The 21841-nt window shown below is 38.6% G+C and overlaps 1 protein-coding gene across 7 annotated transcripts in view; it reads right to left on the bottom strand.

The window, feature by feature from the left end:
- ube3b (ubiquitin protein ligase E3B) overlaps positions 1-21841 on the bottom strand; it is a 61328-nt gene that overhangs the window by 10287 nt on the left and 29200 nt on the right. For all 7 annotated transcript variants that reach the window (XM_069932718.1, XM_069932721.1, XM_069932724.1 and 4 more), the window contains 15 exons: positions 20224-20309; positions 19343-19425; positions 18352-18457; positions 17156-17276; positions 16408-16585; positions 14912-15081; positions 13710-13877; positions 12686-12857; positions 10987-11105; positions 8661-8775; positions 7800-7899; positions 6638-6757; positions 4881-5057; positions 2106-2216; positions 50-187 (listed from right to left, as the gene is read on the bottom strand). In XM_069932718.1, coding sequence (XP_069788819.1) covers positions 50-187; positions 2106-2216; positions 4881-5057; positions 6638-6757; positions 7800-7899; positions 8661-8775; positions 10987-11105; positions 12686-12857; positions 13710-13877; positions 14912-15081; positions 16408-16585; positions 17156-17276; positions 18352-18457; positions 19343-19425; positions 20224-20309 — 1964 coding nt within the window. The remainder of the gene's footprint in view (positions 1-49; positions 188-2105; positions 2217-4880; positions 5058-6637; positions 6758-7799; positions 7900-8660; positions 8776-10986; positions 11106-12685; positions 12858-13709; positions 13878-14911; positions 15082-16407; positions 16586-17155; positions 17277-18351; positions 18458-19342; positions 19426-20223; positions 20310-21841) is intronic.

Raw genomic sequence — 21841 nt, 5'->3', positions numbered from 1 at the left:
CTTACTTATCTGCCAGTTGACTTATGCACCAAAGTATGCTCATAATTACCTTTATGGAGGTGAGATTTTTGTAGAACTCCGAATCCAGAGATGGAAGTTCATCAATTGAGCTGTACAATGTACTATGATGATGTCCAAGAACCTGACTGAGGAAGAAGGAAGCAAAGGGAACATCCACCACTATTCCCTGTGAAAAGGAAAAATAAAGAATACTTTTTTTTGTATTCAAATTTTCCATTCTTGTTTACAAGTACCACCATACAGGCTTGTGTTCTCAGACAGAATCTTAAGTCCCCTGAAACAGCTCCAATGATTCCAGTCTCATTCGAACAATGGTAGCAGAAAAACTGTCCCGACTTCACTGCCTCTCAAATTTATCATACAATGCTAACTCTCATTTTCTTCTCTTTAAAAACACCCTGAAATATCTCCTCTTCAATCAAGGTTTTAATCAATCTCATTATTCCACAACATACCCTTCTCCTGCACTTTGGAATTGTACCTCAGTAAGATCCACAAACAGAATAGAAATATCAAGGATAGAGGAAGGAATACGTTGAAAACCTACTCAGTCGCCACCCTTTCCTTGATGTGAACATCATGGCATCCTATCCTGCTGCCTCTCCTGGCTTACTGGATGTTGTAAAAGATCACACACCAACTAAAAACTAGGTTAGACTGCATCCCACTGGAAATTCTAAAACTTTACAGTAAGAAGTTTCAGTCACAAATCCACAATCTCATTGCCCACGTCTTGGAAGAAGAGAACATGTTGTAGATAGTATTTTTATGATAATAAAAAAACCTTAAATTCTATTTTGGTAACTACCCTGTTGTCCATTACTGGGTAATTCATAGCCAGGCTCCTCATTTGGGTACTCCAGGTGGCTAAACAGTTTCTCCTCAAATCAGCAAATGGATACAGTTCATGCTGAGGTACCTCATGCGTGAGACCCTGGAATACGTGGATCAGTTCCCATGTCTCAGGAGCCACCTCGCAACAGATGAAAACATCAAAGATGAAATTCGTCATCATTTTCACCGTACCAGATTGAAGAAGAGGGTATTTGAAGATTTAGAAATCTGGCACGAAACTCTTGGTCTACGGGGAGTAGTGATCCTTGCTCTTCTACATACACGAGAATTGAATCCTAGCAGCACTTCAGCAAAATCCTCCAAATCCACTTTTAAGGATAAACATCAGGCCAACATCTCCAACACCAAGACCTGAATTACACTCAGTTGGTTCCATTGAACTGCCCACGTCATTTGCATACCCATTACCCATAGAGAAAAGCATAGTTAAAACAGTGCAGAAGCCCCACCTTTTACAATTGAGTGCTTCATTCAAACGGTTCTTGAGACTGCTTAAAATGGAGGGATGGCAGAAGACCTCATCCACGCATTTATGGCAGAAGGAGTGTATCACCTCACATACTATCAACCTGGGAGGCACCGGCTGCCACAACTGTGAAAATATCCAAAGCTCTCACACAGCCCCATCTCGAAGCATGTTTTAATTTCAAGGGACAGATTAGACAAACAAAAACATAAATGGCAGACCGTAAAAGCTATCGGCATTCTCTCTGGTTTTTAAAAGATTTTGCTTTAATCTCCATCTTAAGAGGCTTTAGCGTTCTCTTTGCTACTCCCTAAATAATTCTTGAATATCCTGCAGCTCAACCCTCATCTTTAGTATCAGCAGCGATTAAGAAGAGATCAAATTTGACTTATTTTAAACCTACTCTTCTATATGTGGAACTGTCCTAATACTTGAGGGATTGGAGCAAAAGGAGACTTAAAGCTAAAGCACTCCAACATTTACTTGATGTGTGTGTTGCAGTGAGTGATTGAGTCATTGAGCAATTTGTATTCCAGTGATTGACATGATAGATTTGGTTATAAACAGATGAAAAAAATTAAAAACAAATGGGTGAATGCAAATTCATGGGAACTTACAAAGACAAGAAAAAGGCCATTAAATCTTCAAAGGCTATTCATTCATTCTATGCCATTTTAAAATTTTCACCATATACATCAATCCTTCAATATAATGAATGATCATGCAAGCTGGTTAACATGAGGCTGGGTAGTTCTGATTTTACCTCATAGACAGCTTTTCCCAGCATCTTTCCAACAAATTCAAAGAGCTGCAGATGATTTTCATGGATGTATGAAGTAGGAGATGGGTACAGTCGTTCATCTCCACTAGTTGTCTGCAAGAAAAGAGGTAGGTCTGAACTAAAAGCAAAGTGGCGGGGAATTTAACATCAGAAGATATTTTATCTCTGGGAATAGGATGCAAGAAAAATAAAATACACTGAATAAAGTAAATCTAATTAACTCAAGAGGATAAGTGAAAGGAAGAGGCCATATAGGATATAGTACTAGGTAATGAACCTGGTCAACAGACAGACCTCTCGGTGGGGGGACATTTCAGTGACATTGACCACAACTTCCTGACTTTTAGCATGTCAATAGACGATGAAATGACTAAACAAAATTGTCGTGTTTAATTGGAGAAGGACTAATTACAATGGGATTAGGCAGGAATTTGGGAGAATAATTTGCAAACAGAAGTTCTAGAAGAAAGCACAGAGAAATATAGAGGACGTTTACAGACCACTTGTGCAGGGCTCTAGATAGGTTTGTCTCACTGAGATGGAAAAGCTGGTAGGATAAAGGACCGATGATTGACAAATAGGTGAAACAGTAAATTAAGAGAAAGAAGGAAGCATAGGCAAGATTTAGGAAGACAAAGTCAGGGAAGCCTCATGAAAATTATATGGTAGCCAAGAAGGAACTTATGAAAGGATTTAGCAGAGGTAGAAGGTGGCATGAAAAGGCCTTGGCAAGTAGGATTAAGGAAAACACTAAGGCATTCTTTGCACACATCAAGAACAAGGATAACAAGAGTGAAGTTAGGTCCTGAGCATAAGGAGGTAACGGGCCTGGAGGCAGCGTTGGTAGGGGAGGTCCTAAATGAATACTTTGCTTCAGTGTTCACCACAGAGAGGGCAATGTGAGGTCAGTATAGAACAAGCTTATAAGAACATGTTGAGATTAAGAAAGAGGAAGTGCTGGATCTTCTTAACAACATTAGCATTGATAAGTCCCTGGGACTGGATGAGATGTATCCCAGGTTACTACAGGAAATGAGGGAAGAGATTGCTGGGGCTTTTGTGATGATCTTTGCATCCTCGCTGGCCACAAGGGAGGTACTGGATGATTAAAGAATGGCAAATGTCATTCCCTTGTTTAAAACAGTTAAAAGGGGGATTCCTGAGAATTATGGACCAGTGAGTCTTATGTCAGAAGTGGGCCAACTTGGAGAGAATTCATAAGGACAGGATTTACGAGCAATTAGAGAAGCCTAGTCTTCTCAGCAATAGTTAGCATGGCTCTGTGAGGGGCAGATGGTACCTCATGAGGCTAATGGAGGTTTTTGAGGAAGAGACAAGAATTGATGAAGGTCAGGTAGTAGAGGTGGTGTATGTTGATTTTAATAAGGCATTTGACAAGATCTCCCATGGTAGACTAATTCAGAAACTAATGAGGCAAGGGGTCCATAGATCCTTGGCTGTGTGAATTCAGATTAGCTTGCCTGCAGAAAGCAGCAGAGGGTAGTAGTAGATTGAATGTATTCTGCCTGGAAGTCAGTGACTAATGGAGTTCCACAGGGATCTGTTCTGGGACTCCTGCTCTTTATGACATGAAGGTAGGAGTTGTGCATAATGTAGAAGATTGTCATATGCTACAACAGGATATAGACAGGATGGAGAGTTAGGCAGAGAAATGGCAGATGGAGTTCCATCCAGACAAGTGTGGTGATGCATTTTGGAAGGTTGAACTTGAAGATGGAATACTTGGTTGATGGCACAATTCTTAACCCTGTGGGTCCAAATCCATAAATCAAAGTTGCCGTGCAGGTTGATAGGGTAGTTAAGACGGCTGATGGTATGCTGGCTTTTATTAGTCAGGGATTTAATTCAAGTGCCATGAAGTCTATAAGTGTGGTTAGACCACACTTGGAATATTGTGCTCAGTTCTGGTCACCACAATACAGGAAGAACGTGGAAGCTTTGAAAAGGGTGCAAAGATTTACCAAGGTGTTGTCTGGATTGGAGAATGGGTCTTATGAGACAAGGTTAACAGAGGACTGAAGAATGATATGAGGTTTATTCGAGAGCTACAAGATTATAAAAGAAAATAGATAGGGTGAGCAGCCAGCACCTTTCCCTTGGGTGACAGTAGCAAATTCAAGAGAAAATCTATTTAAGGTGAGGGGAAGAAAATTTAGGGGAGACATCAGAGGAATATTTTTTTTAAAAAACAGCAGGGGGGCCTGGAGTGCATTGCTGGGGTGGTGGTCAAGGTTGGTACAATAGAATAAAAGACTTAGACAGGGACATGGATGCAGAAAAAAGGGTTATGGGTGTAAAGCAGGGAAGGTTAGGTTGTTGAGCAAGTTTATATTGGTTGGCACAACATTGTGGACTGAAGGGCCTGTACAGTGCCATAATGTTCTGTTCTATGTGCTTGAATAGAAGTGTATTAGACTTAAACAGGAAAGCCTCCAGATGCTGTGATAGGTAGTGCAAGACACACAAGTGCTGGAGAAACTCAGCAGGTCAAGCAGGGTCTATAGGAAGCAAAGGAATATAACCAACATTTCAACAAAACGTTGGCTATATCCCTTTGCTTCCCACAGACAAACCTTGATGAAGAGCTCAAGCATGAAATGATGGTTATATCCCTTTGCTTTCTATCAACGCTGCATGACCTGCTGAGTTTCTCCAGCACTTCTGTGTATTGCAGAGAAAAGTAATACTTGTCTGTAAATTCCATTCGGTATACTTTTTATTAAAAAAAGTGGTTACCTTGAAGAGATTCAGAGCAGGGTCAAAGACTTTCTTGATTATTTCTTCTAAAAATTCCTTGAAGACACCATCCTGATCAATCCCTGCCTCATCTACTCCAAGATCATTCACAAATTTCACTCTAATGACTCCTTTCATTGTGTTAATGGGCAATCGTCGCAATTGCTCGTATCCATCCTAGAAACACAAATAGGATACCTCAATTTTCATTGTTTCTCCAGCAATGAGGTGATAACTAACTTTATTGAAAGAGCTTTTGAAACCCTCAGTAATTATTTGGCATGCAAATACAGAAACAAAATTCCACAAACAGCCATTTGCTTGGGTGGTGTTGCAGAGGACTTGATGCTAAAACTAGAACTTCCTCACTCTGCTTTGATTTTTCATGTTTTTTTTAAACAGCCAATTGATCAATAGATAAAGCCTCAATATAAACTTGGACAAGAAAAAAAACTGCTCGGTATCAGCCTAAGAAAATATGCAGAATCATGGCCGCACAGAGTTGACTTAGCAGTTGGAGCAATGCCTTTACAGCGCCAGCAATTGGGACCGGACCAGGGTTCAAATCCCATGCTGTCTGTAAGGAGTTTGTATGTTCTCCCTGTGTCTGTGTGGGTTTTCTCTGGGGACTCTGGTTTCCCTCCCCACCATTCAAAAATATAACAATGGTGTAGGTTAATGGGATATAAATTGGGCAACACTGACTTGTGGGCCAAAATGGCCTGTTACTAGGCTGTATGCCTAAATTTAAAAAGTGTGATCACAAATATTGAATGAGTTGGCTTGAGAATGCAATTCTTTATGTGGTCATTTAGGAATCAATAATAAGGAATGAGGTTCATGTATGGAATAAGTAATAACTAAGACTAAGATTTCTTTTACTTATTTGCAAGATAAATTTAAAAAATCCATGGGTGATACCATTTTTGGTTATTGACTATTACAGTAAAATTGATAAATATGCAATCTGATTTTTTGGAAATCCTAATGGTTTGGCATTGTCCCACCAAGTGATTTTTTTTTTTCTATGTTATCTTGAAGCACAATGGGCTCACTGGAAAATTCATTACACGACTGAGCAAAATCCATAAAATACAAATTAAACATGTATTGAGGTACCAATAGGAATGACATTCAATAGTATGGCTTACGAGATTAAATTAATTTTACTTGAGACAGACTGCGAGACACAGAACGAGTGAGCCAGCCAGAGATAGTCAGATAAGACAGACAGAGAGCGAGCCAGCAACAAAATTTTGCAGAGAAGCATCTTGTATCTGGGAACAATCCACATCCCACCATTGCTTCAGTTCCAATTTTTTGCACTTCTCTCTATTCACATCATGATTTTGTCAGCGCAAAGATTAAACGTGGAGACTAACAAAGACTTTGGACTGGCACTAACCGAACGGATAGCTTGCTTAATACAATGCACATGGTAGGACAATGACCTCCTTTTACTTTTGGGCAGAGAAATCTGTAAAACTGTCATTTTGGAGTTTTAGCACTGCAAGTAAATGAAGTGTATTTCATTAAGCCAGCCTGAAATAGAATGTGCAAGCCTCTGCAGTTTATGCCAGCACTAGCTTGCATCAAAGGAGCAAATCCATGAGAATTTGGGCTGCTAAGTGGAATTTCTGAGAGAATTTGTAGGTCTTGATCTTGCATTATGTCAGCAAACCACAAAAACTGCCCAAGAATGGGACTGTTAAAATTCCAATGCATTCAACCACTGGTCCACATTCAAGCCAGGGTACCTCAAGCATTCTGGATCTGCGGATTGTAACGTGGATGACGTGAGGAGATGCAGAACTTGTCTCCACCAATCCTAGTGACTCCTTCTCCTTTGTCACCATATTCCGAAAAAGTAACACTCTCTGTTAAAAGACAAGGAACGGTTTAGTTATAAACACTGTTTAATTTGTTTAAATTTGTTCAATTAAATTCTGTCTGGGCAACTTTGGATAAATTATAATGAAAGTTAACATGGTTGTGCATTTCAACAAATATTTCTCTCCTCCAATTTTGAATATTTTGCTAACTTTTTCAACTATGATTAATATACAAGTCAAGAACAGGAGAAAGGAGTTTTGGGAAATTAAAGCCACTTTAAGAACCTAGAATGAAGTTCAACAGGACCCAGGAACCTACCACCCTGCAGCTTCAACTGTTTGATCAGAACCACCTATGATTTTCTAAGTTCCTCCCTCCAATGCCTATTTTCCAGTTATTTTTGGATCTCATTTGAATTCACTCCAGTGAAGACCTGGTCAAATGTCTTCATAATTCAGGAGCTGCCTCCTCATTTTAAGTCCATAAGACAGATGAGCAAAAATAGGCTATTCAACCCGTTTAATCAGAAGCTGATCCATTTTCCCACTCATCCCCACTATCTCACCTTCTCCCCATAACCTTTAATGCCCTGGCTAATCAAGAACCTATCAATCTCTGCCTTAAATAAACCCAATGACTTGGTCTCCAAAACTGTCTGTGACAATAAATTCCGTAGATTTATCACCCTCTGGCTAAAGAAATTCTTCCGCATATCTGTTCTAAGCGGACATCCCTCAACCCTGAAGTTATGCCCTCTTGACCTACACTCCCCCACCAAGGAAAACCTTTTCCATTAATAATTCCAAATATTTACTATCTACTTCATTAGCTTTTTAAAAAAAATCTGTAAAATTCATCACAATGGATAATTGAGATTATCAGACTGAAAAGGGTAGTGATTAAAGCCTCTTGTGAAGTACACAATGATTTAAACTTATTCACGGATGTATTTTTCTTGGTTTAGGTGAACTTACAGAAAAAAAATAATAAAATCATAAAATTACCACCTGCCAGATAAGTTTTATTAGATGAGCTATTCAATTAAATAGTATTGGCTATACAGTCAGGATTTACAATGGCACTTACATTTTTATGTGGAATGGTATGAGGAATATACTGCAAAAGTAACTGGGCTCTCTTCCTCCCTTTATCCAAATCCTGGAATATCAAGCTGGGTTTCAAGTCCCTTCATGAATAAGAGGTACAGATCAATTTAAAGTGGTAAAAATCTTTGGAATGGGAAACTTGATGTAGAAATAAATTCATAATAGTATCAACCATCTCAGGGAAAGAGGTGCTTATTTAGCTGGTAACCACATTAATCCTCATCTTGAATTCTAATATGAATATGGAATGGTGTACCTGCTGCAGGTCCAGTTTCCATGTCCAAGTGGAAAGCTAAAACCATGTGACATTGAACATGTTGATTTTTGTATCTTTAATCATGTTCAGCCCTTGGCAGCATGGGAACAACTTGAACTCAAAAAACATGATTTAATGCAATTAAATAGAGTGTAAATTTGTCCTTGGTGGAATGCATATAAAATAATGGCTGTCGATTGTACCCAATCTGAAATATTTGGTTCTAATGAAACAGAATTTCAGACATGTGGATACAGTGCACAACTGCTCCCAAGAAAAACTCAATTTTTCCACTTCCTTGATATTTACATTCTGCAATTTCCCCCAAGTATAATCAACACATGTAAACTTTTATTCTGGCACTAATTTTCTAGTGAATAATTTTTCTTGTCCATTTTATTAATAAGCCTTTGGTATCAATTTGTTGAAATAATTTTCCAAATATTAAACCTATCCATTTTAAACCATTTGTATACCAGCAAGTGTGAAAGGAAAAGCCACGTGTGAGTCCGTCTGGTGCTTATGTTTGTTTTGAAGGTTGCAGTCAAAAGCATTGTTCTTATCTTGATGGTATTACAAACTCACTTGCGCAGCCAGTGATCCTCAGGAGCAAAGCGCCGCCGGGAGTCTCGCTCGTACAGAGTCATTAACCATCCATGAACAGAATGGAACAGTTCCAGTTGCTCTCCATTTGCATTTTCTACAAATACCAAACAAAATAATTTAGCTACATTTATGAATTGGGAGATGTAGATTATTTCAACCACGCCACCACCAACAGGTATGAAATGATCAACTTTGCGACACATCCTTTGCATAAAATAATGACCATTCGTACATTGGAGGAAGTCAGTCAATGACCTTTTTGTGTCCTCAAATATGGAAAATTTGAGTTGTGCTGGGATCATTTTCAGATGGCCAATTCCGACATTTATTTCCATTGCTTTGATTGTTCCAGAGGTTTCTCTTTATGGATCAGATGGATTTTTTTTTAAATAGGAGGCAGCAGCTTTTTATGTTGTCCTTTCATCCGATTTTCAAAGCAGCATGAATGATCTGGGAACATAAGATTAATGCTGCCAAGCAACACCTTTGTTCCTTACCTTCCATTCATACTTAATCAGCTATCAGTTTTCTACAAGTTAATTAAAAGTTTGCTTTTGTTAGAAGCACACAGTTAGCTTAGTGGTTACCAAAACATTATTATAGTGCCAGCGACATGGGTTTGCATCCTGCAGGCACTGACTGCATGGAGTTTGTGCATTTTCCCTGTGTCTGTGTTGGTTTCCCCTAGGTGCTCCAGTTTCTTCCCACCCTTCAAAACATACAAGATTGTAAGTAAAATTGGGCTATTTGGCCGACATTGGCTCATGGACAGGAAGGACCTGTTACTGTGCTGTTTGTCTAAACTTTTTTTTAAATTGAAAACTTCATTGGTATGGGAACTACTCTACCCGAGACTGCAATAAATTCCTGAGATTTGGGAAAGCAGCTCAGGCCTCCCCTTCCTCCTGCCTCAGAAAACCAGCCAACCTAATAAAGGATCTATCCCATCCAAGTCATAGTCTTCTCCCTGCTCTTATTTGGCAGAAAATCCACAAGTTTGAAAACATGCACCACCAGATTTAAGGACAACTTCTTCCCTGCTGCATTCAGACTCATTAAATGACCCCCAACAAGCAAAAGATGATTTCTTGTTCTCAGAAAGCAGACCTTGCACTGTTTTAACTCCACTTTTCTCTGCAACACTATATTCGGCACTTTTGTTTTTATTTCGCCGTATGTTAATTAAGTACGAGTTGACCTTTCCTGGATGACATGCAAAACAAAGTTTTTCAAATGCCTTGGTACACATGAAAATAATAAACAACTGAATTCAGTTCATCCTGGCTCCCAGCCTGAATGGTGGGCGATCCCCAGAGGTTCTTGGTGCCTCAATGAAGGCCACAGTAAGTGTGGTGGTGCAGCATAGAAATACAATCAATTACACCAGTTTTAACAGATACCAGCACTGGCAAATAGATCTTTCTGGAGGAAGGATGGGAAAATCCTGTCATTGCTAATTAATGGCAGACCAAGTCCTTTTGGTTGTGCCATTAAAAAAAAAAATCTGACCACTGCAATTTTTTCAGGGTAATTAGTTATATTTTCCTATTGGGGTTAGTCACCTACTACAGGAAAGATATCAATAAGATAGAAAGAGGGCAGGATGTTGCCCGGACTTCAGGAACTGAGTTACAGGGAAAGGTGAAACAGGTGAGGACTTTATTCCATGGAGCATAGAAGAATGAGGGGAGATTTGATAGAGGTATTTAAAATTGAGGAGAATTGACAGAGTAAATAAAGATGGGCTTTTTTTTTTTAACTTGAGGGTAGGTGAGATGCAAACCAGAGGATATGGGCTAAAAGTGAAAGGGGAAAAGTTTAGGGGGAAACGTACACACAGAAGAGTCAGGAATGTGGAACAAGCTGCGAAAGTAGGCTCAATTTTAACATTTAAGAAGGATTTGGACAGGTACATGGATGGGAGAGGTATGGAGGGCTATCGACTAGGTACACATAAGTGGGATTAGACAAAAAGGTTCGGTACAGACTAAAAGGGCCAAAGGGTCCTGTTTCTGTGCTGTAATGTTCTATGGTTCTGAACCGATGAGCTTCGTTTTAAAGCAACAATAGCTGGCACAGCAAAAAAAAATATTAAAGTTTCCAGGAGATACCAACATTAGTCAATGACAAATTTCTGAAATCAAAGCTCTGCCTCATTATAAATTTGAGTAGCAGTTGCAAAATGTGTGCTCTTCAAATTCTTATGCTCAGTTGGGAAACCTAATCTCTAGTGTTTCCACAAACATACAGACTTAGCCACGACAGTCTAGTTACAATTACACTGTCATTATGCCATTCAACTTACCCTGAATGCCGTCCCAAATCATTTTAAATACAAAGCTATTTAGGAAATAAGAGATAGTAACCAGTTCCTCCAGTTTAAATGATACTTGCTCCTCATACACCTCAATGTCGTCCAAAATCCTGCAAGAATGAGGTTTAGAATTTATTATTCCAAACAGTGCAATGCCATTATATCGTCAACGACTGGGGTTCAAATCCACTGCTGTCTGTAAGGAATTTGTACGTTCTCCCCTTGTCCATGTGTGTTTCCTCCAGGTACTAGTTTCCTCCCACCTTCTAAACATATGGGGTTGGTAGGGTAATTGATCACATCATTATATTTGGGCACCGCTCACCAGAAGGGCCTGTTACTATACTGTATCTCTAAGTTATTGCATTTAGAGTTAACCAACTCAATATAACAAACTGAAAAACTAATGGAAGAATATGGTAAGTAATAGAGTGTACGATTTGTACACCTACCAAGGCAGACTCCAGGAACCAATGGATAATTTCTAATATTGTGACTGTGATAACAGAGTTAAACAAAACCATTTTTCTTTCTTTCTTTTCAAAATATTTTATTGAGTTCAATATAAAAGTCCCATATACATGTTGCAATACAATAACTGAAAGAAAATATCATAATATAAACATATTTTATAATAGGTAAAATTGCACCAATTAACAATTTCCAATTTTCATTAATAATTATTGATGTTAAAATTAAAAATGAAAATTACTTGAATTACATTATAAACATTCTGCTCATAACTAGGTATAATATCAACTAATGTTACAGTCTAGGACAATCATGTATAAACCCTAATTAATCAGCATATTTTAAAAAAAGAAAAAAGCTAAACTAATGCTGATCTAACCCCTCCCTCTAATGAAAGTTACATAAAAGCAAACAATGAGAAGAGGAAAAAAAAGAAAATGGATCAGATTGCTACCTCCAGAAGCCAGACGGAGCAGCCAAATCACCTAAAACTGCCAACCATGATAATAAACTATGAATGGACCCAATACTTTTTCAAACTGGAACTCTATCTTATTTTCCTAAACTTCAAAATGTCATTACATCAGGTAACCACTGCCCAATGAGTCAGTGAAAGTTCATCTTTCTATTTCATTAAAACCCCGCGATCATTTTTCAATATGGGACGTGGGTCAAATTTAGCATTAAAAAGGTGGATATGACACAGATGCAATACACAAGCAAATGTCAGTTTGAAAGGTCTTGGTTTAACAAAGTCTCTCATTCTTTATAGCAGTACAGCCACCATTTTAATCCCAAAATTCATGATTTCAATATTACAACCAAAAGATGCAAGACTGGTTTCTCAAACTTAAAGAGAAAAGATGGCAGCAATAATTGTATTAAGTTGGCAAATTCTTTCTTAAAAATTATTAGTGCAATTGTAACTGTAAATCTCGCTTGAAGTTTGGATACCAGGTCTTCATGAAACAGAAAAGGGACTGATGTTGTCAAAGCAGCTGATAATGAACTGTGCCATCCTGGGAAGAACTTTTTATACAAAAAGATCAGCAGACAAAATTTTCCAAGTATTATAAAGTCAACAGAAAACATGGGACAGAAAATCCCAAGTTTTAATGTTTGTTTCAGATTAATCTAATTTTGACAAAAAAAAACTCACCACAAACCCTAAGCTGTAAAGTCCACACTATGCACCACACTTAAACTCAAACCAACTTACGTGATAAGGTGTCGCGAGCAGTCACAAAACAACATCAGCATTGCAAGAAGCCGCTTGGATTCGTCTGTGTCATTGTTTAGACACTCAAGGAATAGCTTCAAGCCCCCTTGGGGCCCCAGCTCACAAATGAATGCCCACAACTTGGGCAACAAGTCATCTAAATAGGTTAACCCTGAAACAAAGAAATGGAATCACTCAAAACAAGCAAGAAACTCATCCCTGGATCCAATACAATTCATGAGTGCTTATACAACTCTCATCATCAGAACCCTGTGGAAAAAAATAAACTTTACTATCATATCCCCTTCCCCCATTTATGAAGGATGTATTTTACCTACGAGGCAGCATTAATCATCAATGTATGACATCTGGCACAAACCTTGAGTGGAAGGGAAAAAGGATAAAGCCACATTGTCTTCTAATTTTATAGAAAGTAAAACATTAAAATAAATCTAAACTTTCAGGAACCTCGCTGAATTAATAGTTTTGAGCAGTCTACTTTAGACATAAGCAGGTTTAAAAAGTTATATCAAAAGACAACAGATAAAAATTATTTCTGGTAGGTGGAGGATGCGAATTCAAGATGATCACCAAGGGATGTAGACAAAGGTTTGGATGACACCTTTAGAAAGACGTGAAGGTAAATTTTACTGCAGTTTTAAGAAATGAGGAAAATTGTTCAAAACAACAGGGTATGAGATGGGTAAACTTTCCAGAGCAATGCAGGTCAGTGCTCCCTTGCTGACAGCTGATGGAGTGAAATTCTTTTCTGTTATGTTTTGCTACAACATACAAATATGATAGAGAAACTCAGCAGGTCATGCGGCATCCTGAGGCAGTAAAGACTATCCAACATTTCAGGCCTGGTCCCTTCGTCAGGTAGTTTTCTTGTTTAACCACATATTTTGCTAAACTTTATTCTGGATTTAAGTGGTACAATTTTCATTTGAAAAAAAATCCTGCCTGTGCCCCTCCAAACTAAAAATAAATTACAGGTTCATTACAAACACAGAAGATGACTAACCAGTAAGAATCTGAAGTCGAATCTGAGTGAGTGTGGTCAATGCGGTCTGATACAACACGCAGATACTGCAGACTTTTTTCACCTCAGGGGAGTCCACGCGCTTCCCACCAACTGGTTTCAGAATGCTCCGCATGGATGCCGACCTTTGAAAAGCTCGCCTGAAAAGATCTACAACAAAACTAAGTTAAAGTATTTTTGTTCATTTTATGTCTACTTATTGATGGAAGCTCGATCATAGAATGCTTGCTTTTTGTAATAAACGTAAATTTCGACAAGGATGTTTGTGGCAAGGTAAGCAAGTTTGCTCATGGCAAACGCTTACAATGGGATCTAGATCAGAAATGGCAGATGCAGTTCATCTTGGAGAAGTGCGAGGTTTTGCATTTGGGCAAATTGAACCAGGGCAGAGCAATGCCCCAAAGAGTGTTATGGAGAGACCATGGTTCAGGAACAAAGCTCTTTAAAGATGCCAGCACAGAAAAACAGTAGTGAAGAGAGCATTGGGTCACTTGCCATCGTCGGTCGTGACATTGAATACAAGAGTTGCAATATCACATTGAAGATATACAGACAATGGTGATGCAACATGTACAATATCGTGTGCAGTTTTGGTCACCAAGCTATAAAAAGAATATCAAAGTTTCAAAGGGTATAGAAGTGGTTTACAAAGCTTTTGCCAGGATTAGGGAAGTTGAGTTATCGTGAAGGCTAGAGATACTAGGATTGTTTTCCTTGCAGCATAGAGGATCTTATTGGTCTTTTAAATCATGAGGGGCATAGACAATGTGAACAGTGATAGATTCTCCTATTCTAGGAAACAGACCAAGATGAGAGGGCATTACTATAAGATGAGGGGATATGGGAGGACAATTCTTCACTCCGTTGGGTAGTGGAACAAACTGCCAGACCTAGTGGCAGGTATGTTAGCTTCCTTTTAGAAACACTTGGATAATTACATGGGTGTGAGGTGCTTGGAGGGCTATGGGGTAAATGAGACTAAGAAGAGGGTTACATTGCTCAGCATGGACTAGCTGGGCCTGTTTCTGTGCTGTATGACTGTGACTCCACTTGACCAGATGACAGTTTTCAGCATTTACTTTTACTTCAAGTTTCCAGTAACTATATTCCTCTCCCCCCACCCTCCCACCACCAACAATTTTTCAGAACTGTGCTTCTCAGTAACAATACTGAAATGTGCTTACTTTTAACCTGAATGTTATTTGAAGTAGTGGAGAACGGAGTATGTGTAGGCACCATGTCTTGAACCTCAGTTAATTTTTTGCTCAAGACATCATGAAACAACATGCGAATGACCCTCACACTCCACAAGTATTGCAATTGCTTGGTGACTAATGGCATTGCTTCATTCATCCTGAGAGAAGACACAATGAAACAGTTGTTATCTTCAACACACATACACAAAAAAAAATTTAATGCCAGTTTTAAAATGAAGCCAAACTGCAAATTAAGTAAAAACTAAAGTTTTAAATACAATCTCATTAAAATTAGTACTGAAAGAATATTTTGTATAGTTTTAAATCGAAACCAACACCAGCAATTAAGGGAATTATTTCTTTCTTCTTTGGCTTGGCTTCGTGGACGAAGATTTATGGAGGGGTATGTCCAGGTCTGCTGCAGGCTCGTTGGTGACTGCCAAGTCCGATGCGGGACAGGCAGGCACGGTTGCAAGGGAAAATTGGTTGGTTGGGGTTGGGTGTTGGGTTTTTCCTCCTTTGTCTTTTGTCAGTGAGGTGGGCTCTGCGGTCTTCTTCAAAGGAGGTTGCTGCCCGCTGAACTTTGAGGCGCCAAGATGCACGGTTGGAGGCGATATCAGCCCACTGGCGGTGGTCAATGGGGCAGGCACCACATTATACCAGAAACAGAAAACACAACTCAGGAAGAACATTTTGTCCTGCACCACTGGGATATTTTCCATTTTATCATATCATCTATCCTGTTTCTCTTGAGTGGAGAATGCATTTGGAGGAGATGATTATGCACCAACATTTCTCATATCAGTTGCTCTTGCGATGTCACTGATTAAAAGAGCAGAATTTAGTGCCAAATTAGGTTGTAATTATCCAACTATATGCATTGAAGTTGCTAGAATACATTTCATTTGAAACATTTACAATCTGCAAAGAAGGCAACATTCTTTTCATCAATGGATTTACACCAAGGCCTGGAACTAAAATTCACCAAGTCCTAATTCACTGAAACACCAAGTTCGCAATAGAGAAAATGAACTTAATTGATGATGGTCAGAATAACGAGAACAGTAAGGCTAGTGAAGCTTTCTAATTTTGTTTGGAACTTTGGTTATAATTATGAGCTAGAGATTGCAATAGCAAAACACAAAATCTACAGATGCTAGTGTCTTGTGTGAAAAGGGAGAGTCTGGACACAGGGCAAGGCCAGAAGGCTCTCTGGAGCGACAAAGGGAGTCTTGAGAAAGCATCCTGACACAAAAGGTTGACTGACCACTTCTCTCCATGGATGCTGCCTGACCTGTTGAGTCCCTCCAGCATCCCTATGTTTAATGAAGTTTTCCATATTTTGCACCCAACCTCAGGATTATACATTATCCAGTGGTGAATGTGTTTAATACAGAAGATGGCAAAGATCAAAAAGGAAGAGCTCAATAGCCTGACTGAATCAAATTAACAGACTGGTGCAGAGAACAAATGTGAGCACATACCCATAGTCAACCGTCTGCGAGAACCAGCCGAGTACTGGATGCCAGTGTGTCAGGTTAGATTTTTTCTGGGATACATATTTCTGGCAATATGATAGCACAGCAGTCAGCACACTGATAAAATGATTTGTTTCTTCCTCCAAAACCTTCTCAGACAGATATGCCAGATAAATTAGATTCCCTGCATCAGTTCAGCAGATTTAATTTGGTGGGGGGGGGGGGGGGAGGAGGAGTGAAAAATAAACAAATTTATGTTACACAAGGTGAAAACAAGGTTTTTACTTAAATGTGCTGTAACCTCCCAGGGGACCGATGCAAGTAAACAACCAAAATTATAGTTCACCTGATTTTTTTTCCCCAGCAAAAATTCATTGACTGAAGCAAGTAAAGAATTTTTGTTTTCCTCCCTGAACACCAATGAAATGCCAAGATCAGCTATAATATTGGGACCTCAGCAAGACTAATATAGGCAAAAGAAATTTTAAATTTAGGTCTCTGCGAATTAGATTCCTCGTTTTAAAATTTCATTTTCTTAAAAATATAACCACTCACAAAGTGAATCTAGATATTCTCTTACTTCAGAACAGAAAAAAAATAGGAGGGTGCTAAGTGACTGAAAGCATTGAGGTACTTGACATACTCGACTTTCTTTAAAGCTCTGTGTGTGATATGGAACAAAAACTACTTTTGAAAAATTAATGCAACATTTTAAGCATAACCTTGAAAAAGCAGATATCACTGGAACACTCACCCAGCAGACAAAGTGTGTGGCTTCCCTCCAAGCACACGCAGATATCACCACATTGCTCATCACGACTTAAAAACAGGACAAATTTTCGAAGCAGTTCGTTGGAATGGACCATGGCCATGCACTAAACAAGGACAGACCATTTAGGCTTGGTGAGAATGGAGGGGACATTCCGAGGAGGCAGTGTACTGAGCAATGTTTCATGGTATTTTCATATTTGGCTCAGCCATCTGCTCACAAATCACTGACTAAAGCATGGCAAAAGTAATTCCTTTGCACAGCATTTTAACGTGTTGGAGAGTTCAAAGGTCTTCATAACTATCTTGAGCTGAAGTACAAAATAAAAACTGAGTGGGCCAACAAAAAAAGGCATCATATGCCTGGGGAATTTACTTTCACATGGGTAACAAAAATGTATTTGACTAAAACAAGCCACAGTTTAAAAAAAAATGCTAAACTTCCAATCATTCCAACAAAAAGAAATATTTTGCACAAACAGAATAGGAAGAATTAGCCATTTTGTTCTGCTTCAACATTTTAACATGATCATTGCTGGTCATCCACTTCAGTTCCCATTCCTACCTTTATCCCCAGTATCTCTTGGGCACTGAGAAAAATATATAATGTCTTGGCCTCTACTGCCTTTTGTGGAGAAGAATTCCACAGTTAATTGCCCTCTGGGTGAAGAAATTTCTCCTGATCTCTAGATTCCATATCTTGCATCCAGAGGCAGCGTCCCTTGATCAAGCGTTCTTCCATTCTTAGGAACATCCTCCTTGCATCTGGTCTATCCAGTCCTATAAGAATTTTACACGTTTCTCTGAAATACCCCCACATTCTTCTAAATTCCACTGAATACAAACCTAACTGATCAAATCTCTTCTTATACATCTTCCCAGGCTAAGAATCAGTCTATTAAAACGTCTTTGCTCGTCTTTCATAGCAAGAACATTTTTCTTTGGATAAGGAAACTCAAATTGCACATCAAAACTCCAGATTAGATCCTATCAAGGTCCTGGAGAAATGCAACAGGAGATTTTGGCTCTTGTACTTAAATTCTTTTTCAAAGAAGGCCAATGTATTATTTGTTTCCCACCTGCTTGCTGCACCTCAATGCTTGTAAAACAAGGACACTCATCTGTACTGATACAAACAGACACAGAATTATGTATAGAGAGTTCCTTGTGAGCCTTCTTTACCTCAGGTACGATAGTAGAGAGGTGGGTAACCAGTGCTGGGACTGACATAACGTGCAGCAGAAAGGAACGGAGCAGGTTATCTGAGAACTGTGCAGCAATCACTGGTCTAGTGAAAAACAATGCAAAATATTAGCAGAAGAAAGGAATTAATAATTATTTGCCCAAACACTTTACAAATAATCCAGGGTTATGATTTCAGGCCTTATTTGAGCACAATCTGAAGTATTCAGTTGTAGATTTTTTCTGTATGCAAAAGTAGGGAGCTCATCATCCAAATAAACATCCTCAACTACCACTATAAACAATCATTCACACTTATTTTCTGTGAGTGTGCTCGACATAATAATGCCAAAGTCCCCGTCAACATTCTATTTTGGAAATGATTCCCTATGTGACAGGCTCTTTAAGATATTGAAAGACACTAACAAGATGCACAAAATTATATTTTATTTCCATGCCTTGGTGAAAGTTTGTATTTGGAAATAACCCAATAATTTGCATTGGATTTGTGAAATGTCGATCTACACCCATGATTCCTTTTACAGTCATCTGTCAAAGGCTATTACTGGGAGCCATTGCAAGAAGGGCATTCCTCCATAATGAGAAAAATAAAATAAAAATTTTAAAAGCTGTTTTTCTTTCCAATATAGAAGACCGGATAGGCCAATTTCCTAATATCACCTTCTGCCTTCTTTTGCTCAAGGGCAAGACAAAGGAAGGAAGCAACAACAAATGACGATTTGATCCAGTCTCTAGTCGCAAAGATTCAAAAGAACACTGGGCCACGATGAAAAATAGATGGCTTGGCATTCACCATGGACTCAATGACAACCCCCAATGTCAAAGGAAAACAATGCACTGAATAGTGTCTCAGTTGATTTATGGTTTATTCGTGTAACTCCTCAAGAATGTGATTCTATATCAATGAAGTTCAATGAAACTTGACAGCAGGTTGCAACAGAAAATATGTTTTCTCAGCAAGCTCTCTTACCGTAATGCAAGGGTGAAAATGGCAGTTAAAGTGGCTTTGGACAGAGATGGTTTGGATCTTGCCAGCCCATTCGTTAGCAATATCTAGGGATAAATAAACTTGTTTTTAGCATTAACAAAGGATCACTAATCATACACTGTAAAATGAGCTTTAATTATTTGAACGTGGAGATATAGTATTAGTCAACCCTGGTTTAAGCCAGTGATTCACAATGTTTTTTTTAAAATTCACAGACCTTTATAAGTATTCCTTTTCTTACTATGAATAACCTACAACAAACTCATGGACCAATTGTGAACCATAAATTGAAAAATACTGCTCTAAGCTTTTGCATCAAGATCAACTTTCTCACTAAACACAAGGAATGTGTTTTGGAATATTTGCTGGTTATTCTATTTTTGAAAATTCAGATATGCAGCACTGAAACAGGCCCTTCTGGCTCACAAGCTCTTGCCACCCAAATATACCAATTAATTTACAAACCCCGTACATAATTGGAGGGTGGGAGGAAAACAGAGCACTTGGAAGAATCCCACGTAGGCACCGGGAGAAGGTACAAACTCCTTACAAACAGTACCGGATTCAAACCCGGGTTGATAGCACTGTAATAGCATTACGCTAACCGTGTTGCCCATTAAGCATTGCAGCTTAACAAAAAAAACCATTGTCTCACACTGGGACAGTGGATAACTTCTTTGGAGGCATTGGCCATGCATTGTAAAAGAAAGCAAGTTGACCTCAAAGTCATTTTCTATGGAAATGCTCTCTTCTTAATGATAACTTTATTACATATCCAGCTAATGTTAATGAAAACAAAAAATAGATTGCCAACCCAAACAGTAACAGCCTTTTCAACCCATTTGCTGAATTTTTGGGCATACCTGTAATACTGTGTAATATCCCTTTTGATTGAGATTTCCCATGATATTAGCACAAATATGGTTCATGGCAGGTCTCAGGGCTTCTCCTGTCATCAAGAAAAATTAATGACATTTGCAACTCAAGGTCAAATCCAATGAATGCACCAAATTTCTGTTCTATGCCAGAGAAAAAGTTATCTTTTAAGGGAGGTTTAAAAAAAGAGAAAATTAACAGTTATGATTTAAATAGGCACATAAATGGTCTAATTTATTCATAAGGAATTTGTCAATTGTTCAAATTACTTAAATGCACTGCCCTCTGTGCATATCCAACTACATACCTGTGTAGAGTCAGATGATGTGAAGATTAGGACATTAAAATAAAACCAACTGCCCAAGACCCAACATGGCATCACAGGTAGATGGGGTTGTAAAGAGAGCTACATTGTGCTTCATAAATCAAACTACTGAATACAGGAGTTGGGATGTTATGTTGAAATTGTATTAGACATTGGTGAGGCCAAATATGTTCCGTTTTGTTCACCTACATCCAGGAAAGATATCAATAAGATTGTAAATTTTCTCTGCTCTCTATCAAAGACATTACCAGGACTTGAAAGAGCAGTTATAGAGAAAGATTGAATAGGTTAGGACTGTATTCCTTGGAGCGACAGAATGGGGTGGGGGGATTTCATAGAAGTATAGAAAATTATGAAGGGTATAGATCGGGTTAATGCCACCTAGCTTTTTCCCCCCCACAGAGGTTGAACAAGACGAAAAAGTATTGAACACGAATTAAGGGTGAAAGTTGAACTTTTTAAAAATATTTTATTTTGATTTTCATAGACTCGCAAAATTCAGACAAACAGTATAATCTTTCAACATTCATACAATTTATAGAGTCTGTGTTTATACCCTCCACCCCACCCTTACCCTACTGAAAAAAGTCAATTAAATTGTAAAGGTACAAATTCCGGTTGGGTCATATACCCCGACAGAAACCTCGGGAAAAAAACCTAGGAAAAAAAACAACTAGGAGAGCTAAATAACAAAGGTTAAAAAAAGGGGAAAAAAACTTAAACCTTAACTTAAAAAAAAAACCACAATGCCTGCACCTTGTCCCACTTTCATTTCCCTGCTAGGATGGATTGCTATGTTCCCCTATTTCAAAGGGGTGGGGGAAAGCCCAAACAATCTGTGTGCCAATACATTTCAAGTAAGGTTGCACACTCTAAAAAGTGTTATGTTTCTTCCTTAGATTGTATGCTATTTTCTCCAGGGGAATGCAATTCTGCATTTCCATATTCCATCCTGTGGTATTTAGTTGGGAGTTGGACTTCAAAGTTGAAATGTTTAAGGAGAACAGTAAAGGGAACTTCTTCACTAAGAAGGTGGTGAAAGTGTGGGACAAGCTGGATAGATATATGGATGGTATAGGTATGGAGGTCTATGGTCCTGGTGTAGTATGAAGGGATTAGGGGAAATAAATAGCTTGGCACGGACTAAATAAGTCAAAGGGACAGTATCTGTGCTCTAGTGTTTTGTAGCTCTAACTGCTTTGGAAAAAAGGGAGGTAGAAATTAAAGCTAAATTCTCATTGTTAATTGTGGCTTCTGCTGGAATTGCTTGTGTGGCCACT

This window comes from Narcine bancroftii, chromosome 4, assembly GCF_036971445.1.
Source record: "Narcine bancroftii isolate sNarBan1 chromosome 4, sNarBan1.hap1, whole genome shotgun sequence".
Classification (NCBI taxonomy): Eukaryota; Metazoa; Chordata; class Chondrichthyes; order Torpediniformes; family Narcinidae; genus Narcine; species Narcine bancroftii.
The sequence above is the reverse complement of the archived record's forward strand: the minus strand, read 5'-3'. Positions and strand labels throughout refer to the sequence as shown.